Source organism: Centruroides vittatus, unplaced genomic scaffold (genome assembly GCF_030686945.1).
Source record: "Centruroides vittatus isolate TY-2023 unplaced genomic scaffold, ASM3068694v2 scaffold_861, whole genome shotgun sequence".
NCBI classification, from domain to species: Eukaryota; Metazoa; Arthropoda; class Arachnida; order Scorpiones; family Buthidae; genus Centruroides; species Centruroides vittatus.
In genome coordinates, this window is record NW_027122718.1 from 7323722 (window position 1) to 7332427 (window position 8706).

Below are 8706 nucleotides of genomic sequence, written 5' to 3' on the forward strand. Positions count from 1 at the left end.
GCAACGAGTTGCGTAACTTTTCCGGCAAAATAATTTAAAATTGTGTGTGGTGCCATCTGTTATGATATTTTAAAAACGTTTATATTATTAAATATTATAAGACGGGGGGAGAAAAGCTTAATTCTGAAAGTAGAGATGAGTTTTGTAAAAAAGATAATTTATATTTTCAAATAAATTCCTCTTAATGTGTCCAAGACCCCTTTCGTAGTGTTTTAAAAATAGCTTTGGTCATTACGAGAAAAGTTTGTTTGTGACGATTATTGTGGCAATGACTTCAAAATCAATAAATCAATGTTATATACAAAAGAATTTTGTTGGCAGCATTTTGAAAGAACGACTTGCCAGAACGTAAGAATATTTAATTTTTATTTTCAAAAAAATTTTAAATAATGTTTTTTGCCTCTTGGAATTTTCAGATATTTTATCAATAAGATAAAATGTAATGATATGAATTGAAATAATATTTCACCTGCATATAAAGAAGGAAGAAGAAGAAGAAATAATGGTTAGAGAAAGAAGAATGGCTGATTTTGTTAGTATTGATAGTTGTCAGCTGTGTTCGAAATGTCGTTTTAGTGTCTGTTTGTCTTCATTTTGCAACTCTGTCTACTTGCTATGCATGAAAGCTCTGGGAGCTTAACCCTTTTACATGTTTTAAAGATGGCTGAGAAGCATTTAATAAAATGTCGATACAGTCAAAGATTTTAGTATGTTTCTGACCGTGTATTATGGCTAGTCTTATTAGAATTTTTGAAATTTCAAATAATGTTTTTATTCTAGAATTTTATTTATATTTTCTATCAGTGATCTCGTGCACGTTTTAATCTACTTGTAGACTCGAAGGTGTTTTTGTTTTTGCATTCTTTCACTCTGTGGGCACTAAAGTGGCTGTCTTTTCTTCATGCTCCATGGGTTCTGCTAGGCCCGTAATAGGATCTAGATTCACCATCCCCGAAAAATTTCAAAGATTATTTAAATAAAACTATTCTGAGAAAATTCTAAAATAATTTTTAATCTTCAATTATAACTATTAACAATACATTAACAAGTACTGGATCAAATATCCAACAAGCTTGGAGCAGGAAGTGATCCGGATTTCAGAATTTTCCGGTTTTCAGGACACAGGCTAAATACTTGTATATACTTAAAGTATATATTAAAAAAAACAATAGAAAGTAAAGAACAAGGACAAAGAACAAAGGGTGCACGGATACGTAGATGTTACTGTGTATGTGTGTGGAATGGGGCACGATTTTGTTCACCCACTTTCAAGCTTAATAACTCCCGTGTGTTTTGTGGAAAATTTCTGAAAATTTCTAAATTTCTTTAATAATAAAAGAAATTTAAAATATTTACAGTTTTTTTTTCGGTAAGAAACTACAATAAATTAGATTAAAAATGTTAACGTGTTATCAAACTTAAGAGTATACAATCGTTCTTGTTCTCATTTGTATCAAGAAAGAATATTTATTTAATATATTAAAAATATTTCTAGTTCTCTTTTTATACACGTAATTCATTTATAGGTAAACTGGTTTAGAGTTGAACGTTTACATCAGATTATTTATCTCACATTTGCGGGAGGCGTTGCATATATTCTCGAGTTCCAAGTCTGTTAACTTTATTCCTGCAATGATTCCGCTTACAGTTGTATATTTTTTATTCACTTTTACAATTGGTAAGTATAATCATACGTATAACAATTATCATTAATTTTTTGAAAACTGTTTTGTATAATATTATATGCTACATAATCATATTGCTTTAATTGTCTTAAGATTATGTGCTCATTATCGTAGAGATGTATTATATATTTCTGTAAAGATAGATCCTAGATTTTTTTTTTGTAAAGAAATTAATTTTTCGATTATATTTATAGTACTAGTTCCTAATTACGGAAATGAAGCCGATAATCAGATGTCGATGATAAAGAAATTAAGGAAAGATTTGTTAGAGAAGTATGATAAACTTGCTCGACCAGTCGCAAATACATCTACGCCAATTCAAGTATCCATCCAGTTCGTACCGATTTCTCTGGTGGACTTGGTAATTTCATCAAATTCTAAATAATTAAACTAACTTTAAACCTTCTTACATTTTTAATATTAAAATTTTAAACATTTTAAAGACGTTATTTTTCTCGTAACAGGATGAGAAGACTGCCACGGTAACAATAAATGTTTGGATTCCTTTGGTAAATATTTAGCTTTAATTTAATTTTTATAAGGTTCGATTATTATTGAAAAAAATAATAATATCTCAAATCTCAAACAGATGTGGATGGACGAAAAACTGAAATGGAATCCAGAGAATTATGGAGATATCATGTGGACTCATTTGGGACCGGACGAAGCATGGAATCCGAATATTGTCGTTGTCAATTGGTATAAAGATTTCTTTATTTATATTTTAGTTAATTAATTTGTTCTTTAATTCTAAAAAAAATCTTATCGTGTACAGTATAAATATTCGTTTAATTTATTCACAATGACCCGTTTGCAAGTAAATTTTATCATTGAGCTGCAATTTGAAAAAATTGTAAACCTATAAATTCCCACTGTTTGTCCTTCCTTAATCTCGAGAACGGGCTTAAATAGATGAACATTGAGACAGGTATGGAAACTTTAGGGGAAGGAGGTCCCGATTAACTATATATAAACTTTCGATATAAACCGGAAGTCAGGTTAATTCAATTCAAATATTTTCCCCTGAAAGGAGTTAGATAGATGACTGGCACGACTCTATTTTTAAAGGAAAAGTATGATGTACAGGGGCAAGACACTAATAACACTGGTCTACATGATTTTTGGCGCAGAAGAGATAAATTGTGTCTAATAGAACTTTTAATTTACTTTAAAATTCCAAATTTGATAAATGATAAGATATAAAATATATGTAATATAAGATAAGAATACATTGTATCAATTATCGTGTTTAACATTTTAAACTTATTATTTAACAAATTATACTATTAAAATTGTTACAGCATTCCAATCACCGAAACGGAACAATGGCACAGAAGCCATTTAATATTGAGCCATCTGGGAATTGTTTATCAAGCTATACCTGCAACAATTCGCACTCGATGTCCAAAGATGTTTACTCAAAACAAAAACGAGAAAGCGTGCAATATCACAATCGGAGCGTGGATGAGTAAAGGAAACGAATTGCAATTAATTTCGTATTGGGATGATGTTCTTACGGAAGAATTCAGTAATAATAATAGCGTTTGGGAAATCACCGACATGAAGTATTACTTTGAAGATTTCCGATCGAATCCTCGATATTTTTCCATGTTCACTTTCAGTTTATACTTGAAGCGTAGATACGACTTCACGAAATACGTCACGGACGGTCCTCGAACCGTGGCCATTCTTTTAACTCTGGTCATGTTTTGGTTACCTCCGAATTCCAATAAGAAGATAAATTTAGGATGTCTTGTTTTAATCTTACTTTCGAGCGTAATGTTATATTTAAGTTCTACAGTATCTTCGCCTTCTCTTTTATCGTCTACGGGTAAGATTTTTATATTTAAAAAATAATAATAGACTTGTGTATTAATAACTACAGTAATTATTTTCATTTTACAGTGGCCCCTCTCCGAAATACGTTTTTAGTTGCCGGTTCGGCGTTACTAATCGAAGCGTTGATCTTGAATCTGTCTAGATTAAGCGTGGTGCTTTCGATTTCTCCAACACTCGTCCGTATTCTGTCTGGTACGGTGGGAAGAATAATAGGCGTTTGTCCTCCCGGAGAGTTTAAAGAAGAAGGTGGAATGACTAATTTATCAGAAAATTATGAAGAACAAACTGTGACGAAGCAACATTTGCCTAGAGAAGAACACTGGCTTATTCTTGCAATGACTCTAGATAGAATCTTCTTTATAGTTTATCTTCTGCTTCTTCTTATCGCGTAATTTTTCACGGCATAAATTTAAATATGTAGTCATAACGGTTCATAAGAGCTTTTAATTATATAATTTTATTGGAATTTAGCCGTACTATAATTAAATCATTTCACTAAAAGATTACTAAAGATTATCACAATGATAATCTACAGTAAGTTTGAATTGATAATCGATTTTATTGATTGAATATCTGTAAAATTAATCATTTTTATTAATTTAATACTCCAGTTAATAAGAGTATTATTAAGAGAATGTTGTTTTGTATTTTGTGAAGATTCCTGCTGTTATAAATAATTTCATACTTATTATCATATTACTTCATACTACAACAATAAGAAATATATTATAAATTAAATCATTTTATGAGAAAATACTTTACAATTAAAATAATAATAATAATAATATACTGCATAATTGTCTATTTTACTTACTTGCAATTATAAGATTATATTAAAATTATTATTTTTAATAAAAATGTTAAGAATCTTTGCATAAATATTAAAATAAAGAAGTTCATTTTTTAAATAATATTTATTAAGTTACATTTAACCCTGTTTCTATGAATCTTACATATTACATTTATAAATTGTTCTATTATTCAAATATACAAGTAGATCCGGGATCAAACTCGGGCGGTTGAAAAACTTTAGGAAATTTCCGAATCGTCTCTCATTGTGGGCCTGACAGAACCCGTGATGGATGGGATTTTAAAAAAAAGGAACCTCTTAGTGCCTCGGGGCGAAAAGGAACAAAAATAAACCACTGAAAACTGGTGGTGGTTTCGAGCCTAGCCAACGGGCTGGACACGTGGAGTTTTTCGAATCTTCTCCGCGTTTGTAACACCTAAATAGGGGCCAGTTTACCTTTAAAAAGGTTCTCCCGGTGGCACCCCTCTCAGAAGATCGCGTTGCCGTATATAAATAATTCAATTTTTGTTTTATCCGAATTTAATCTCAACGAACCCTAGCCTGTTGGCTGCACAGCAATACAGGCTAACATTTACGTCATACCGGTTATTAATACGGTATTTCGTCATCGATTGTGTTTTGGTAGAATGCCAGATTGAAATATAACAAATTGTGGTGTGTCGAGTAATGCGATCGCCCCTTCTGGGAGAAACGCCCTCTCAATTGCTCTTTATTTTATTTTTTTAGGTGAACGGTGTAACGTGTTAAATATGGCGAATAAAAATTTGTTTTGCAGAATTTTTTTAATTTTTACGTTTTTTTATATGTTTGTTTATTTTGGTAAGTAATTAGGTTTATTGATGTTTTAATCAAATTCTTCCTACTAAGTTAATGCGATAATCAATGTACGGTAGGGCTATATACTGTATGTTGATTCATCTTGAATATAGATTAATCTCAAGTGCAATTACAATATTTGTATTAATTACAAATTTGTAAATTAGCATTACTGATATATCAATATTGATAAATCAACACACTAAATTAATGTAGATTTCGTATCATTATTTATTTTTAATTAATACATGCGCTTTTGATGTTGATTTATATTAAAGTGACGATCAATTTATTTAATTTTCATTGATTATATATATATTAATTAACAACAAAGCTGTTTTGAATAACTTGAAAATCTAATAAAGCTAATCTTAAATATAAAATTGCATAATCTCTTATAGGATCTAGTGATGTAGATTTTTTATTTTATCACTTTAATAGGCAATAGTTTACAATTATTTTATTAATCTAAATATTCACTGTATTCTTTCAGTTCTTTGCCAGAACGACACTCGTTTTATGAGCTACAAAAGATTAAGACAAAAGTTATTAAGTAATTACAATAAAAATATAAGACCCGTTCAATCTGGTGGAAACATGACAGTCATCAATATTACTCTGGCAGTTATCCATAGTTTCGATTTAGTGAGTATAACATAATCGTTTCATTCTTTTCTTTTGGTCTATGGACACCGTCATCTCCTTCTATTTTCTATCGTTAAATATATAGCCTAAGTATGCTCTATGGATACAAATTACAGAAATGGTGAAAGTTTTAACGACAAATTGATAAAGTTCGTACAAAATAATCTATTTGAAAACTTTCTTTAAAAATATCTAGTGTTATTTTACCAATAATATTAAACTTTAAACTGGTGTTATTATTATTTTTCAGAATCATATAACGTTAGAAAATTTAATTTAAATGTAAATTATCGTCGTTTCAGATCGAAGAGAACGAAACTCTTGTTTTAGATGGATTTATTCGATTGGTAAATTTACTTGAATTCTTATAATACTGTATATACAAAATTAAACATTGATTTATTTGAATATTAATTTAAATATAAAAGTTTTACTTATTGTAGAAATGGTTGGATTCTCGGTGGAAATGGAATCCCAGCGAGTTTGGAGGAATCGATTTCTTTTCTATGGGAGAAAATGAAGTTTGGTTACCGGACATTTCCGTATACGAAAGGTGGCAAAATTATCATTAACTGAGATACAAAACGTATATAATTCTTAACAGAATTATTAATAATGTAATTATTTTCAGTATTCCGGCTGAGAAGATAAGAAATTTATTGATAACGAGACCCATGCTCTATCCATCTGGACAAGTAACCTGGTCACCTAGAGTCGTTTATCAATCCCACTGCCCATTGACATTCGATAATTATCCAGATACCATTCAAGTGTGCAACATCACCTTTGGTTCTTGGACACAGGACGGAATCAGTGTCGATTTAAAGATAGAATATCCCTACATATATACTGATGTGATGGCTAAAAATCACAAATGGCGCTTTTTAAACTATTCGTCCTCCAGATTAATCAAGTACAGAAACATGATGCCCAATCCCTTTGTAAACGTCGTGTACTCTCTACAGTTTCAAAGGTTACCGTCGGGATTACAAAAGATCGTAAAACCTTCCGTAATTGTTGCGATGGTGTCGATGTTGCTCATGTTCTGGTTGCCCTCTTCGCAGATAAGAAATTAACTTTAGGAGCGGCTTCTTTATTTATATTAATGATTCTCCTGCTTTATGTTTCTGCATTGAAAATGCAACCTTTGGCTTTCAACTTTTATGGCAAGTTAATTTTATTCTTTCGCTAATATATAATTATTTAATATTTTATATTGGCATATAATTTACTTGCAACATTCTGTATTGTTTTAAAATATTCGGCTTGTAATTGGTTCATATAACTTACTTCCGATTCTATTTTTGACCTACATAATGTACCTACATAAAAAATACATTTATTTTTTACCTGTCTCTGATAGAAAATGTAGAAAATCCACCGGCTTGAAGTACGTTCGAGTTTAAGAACAATTACTCTAAACTAGACCACTAAATATTTGAAACTAAGTGTTCTTTTGTTTAATGCATCTATATCGACAATTATATGATAGTGTGGCCAAATCTTGTCAGAATAGGAGCCATACACTACCTATCGGAAATACACAAAAGCCACATCCTCTATTGGAAAGCCTATTGGAGAGCCGCATCCTCTGTTTATAGTATTTCACCTATACATAATATAATTACCACTGTTATATATATATACTTTTCCCAAAAGACTGGAAAGAAATCTTTGTGTAATACAACATTTAATTTAATCAAATGTTTAATGTTAACTTACCGTATTATTTTTCTTATAAAACTCACCATTGTATTGAATGCATTACATTTTTCACCTCGAATTTTGAAGGAGAAATATCCTTCGTAGTATAAGATGCATTTGGTTTATAGAAAACATTCTAATTTTGAGATAATTTTAGGTACAAAAATAATATAGTATTTTATTTGATATTCAAAAAAGTTTACTTTTTAATATACCCAATTAATTTTTTAATCATTTTTATTTTAAAAAAAACTTACAATATTATTTAATCTTTCAGTTTCTCCAGTTCGCTCTGTTATCTACATCGTTGTGTCGGCCATTCTCTCGGAAATCTTCGTACTGATCGTCACGAAATTAACCATTCGACCTCCAGAAATTGTCACCAATCTTCTACGCGGACCTTTATCCAAAATATTATTTCTGTATTCGGAAGAGACGAACCAAAAAGAAGAAAAAGGTTACCAGGAAGTATGGCAGAGAGTAGCCATGGCGACTGACAGATTTCTCTTTATGCTGTTTGTTGTAATTATTGTTATAAACGAGTTGATTTAAATGACTATTATTTGAATTTAATATTTCACTCTTTGAACTTCTGTTACATAATTGAATGGAATAAAAATTAAATATTATTCGCGATTTTACCTTTGGTTTTAACTTAAAATCAATTTGCACCATCGAAGATTAATGTTATTATTGTAATTATTTACATTCGAAAAAAATGTAAAAGTTTTGCATAAATTCCCAATCGCTGTAATTCCCGAAAAGAAACGTTAAAGATCCGAAGTGCATTAGTTAGTAGGAGTGGTACTGTACAACTCTAGTGTTAGGTGTATACTACGACGTATTCCGAGAAATATTCCTGGAAAGAGAAAAATAAGTATTTTGTTTTGGTGTAAGTAAATATTTTACCTGGGTATACAAAAGTGTGCAGGTACTACGTATATAACAAAGCAAAATTCGACGAAAGTAAAGTCTTACGTAACTCATTTGACTGTGACTGAATCACGTGCAAGCCGCCACATGTTCGTAGAGGTCGATAAATGTCTCGATACAAATTGGAAGAGACGGTTCACGTGGTGACACCAGGGATTTGGTCACACCTATTTCGTAAACACTGTAATAAGTAGGACAATCAATACAACATTCACTCATTTCAGATGCCAAACAAATACTGAGTATGCCAGGTAATTCTCGGGGAAATTGGAG

General features: G+C 30.6%; 2 protein-coding genes across 2 annotated transcripts; both read left to right on the plus strand.

Moving 5' to 3' along the window:
• Positions 1 to 1570: 1570 nt before the first annotated feature.
• LOC136990120 (neuronal acetylcholine receptor subunit alpha-5-like) lies at positions 1571 to 4205 on the plus strand. Its single transcript, XM_067288485.1, has 6 exons — positions 1571 to 1678; positions 1880 to 2046; positions 2150 to 2194; positions 2275 to 2384; positions 2987 to 3516; positions 3591 to 4205. Exons 1-6 carry the CDS (start codon positions 1633 to 1635, stop codon positions 3914 to 3916), a joined length of 1224 nt encoding a protein of 407 aa, XP_067144586.1. The 5' UTR covers positions 1571 to 1632; the 3' UTR covers positions 3917 to 4205.
• Positions 4206 to 5034: 829 nt separating this feature from the next.
• Positions 5035 to 8175, plus strand: LOC136990220 (acetylcholine receptor subunit alpha-like 1). Its single transcript, XM_067288602.1, has 6 exons — positions 5035 to 5154; positions 5645 to 5796; positions 6099 to 6143; positions 6240 to 6349; positions 6428 to 6962; positions 7778 to 8175. The coding sequence occupies exons 1-5, from the start codon at positions 5085 to 5087 to the stop codon at positions 6870 to 6872; spliced, it is 822 nt and encodes a 273-aa protein (XP_067144703.1). The 5' UTR covers positions 5035 to 5084; the 3' UTR covers positions 6873 to 6962; positions 7778 to 8175.
• The last annotated feature ends 531 nt before the right edge of the window (positions 8176 to 8706 follow it).

Excerpts from the sequence above, each read along its gene's own strand:
- LOC136990220 (XM_067288602.1), top strand. The coding sequence starts at position 5,085 with ATGGCGAATAAAAATTTGTTTTGCAGAATTTTTTTAATTTTTACGTTT. Across the intron at positions 5,155-5,644 it reads TTATATGTTTGTTTATTTTG|TTCTTTGCCAGAACGACACT; the intron begins GTAAGTAATTAG and ends GTATTCTTTCAG. Across the intron at positions 6,350-6,427 it reads GACATTTCCGTATACGAAAG|TATTCCGGCTGAGAAGATAA; the intron begins GTGGCAAAATTA and ends AATTATTTTCAG.
- LOC136990120 (XM_067288485.1), top strand. The coding sequence starts at position 1,633 with ATGATTCCGCTTACAGTTGTATATTTTTTATTCACTTTTACAATTG. Across the intron at positions 2,047-2,149 it reads CGATTTCTCTGGTGGACTTG|GATGAGAAGACTGCCACGGT; the intron begins GTAATTTCATCA and ends TTCTCGTAACAG. Across the intron at positions 2,385-2,986 it reads AATATTGTCGTTGTCAATTG|CATTCCAATCACCGAAACGG; the intron begins GTATAAAGATTT and ends AAATTGTTACAG.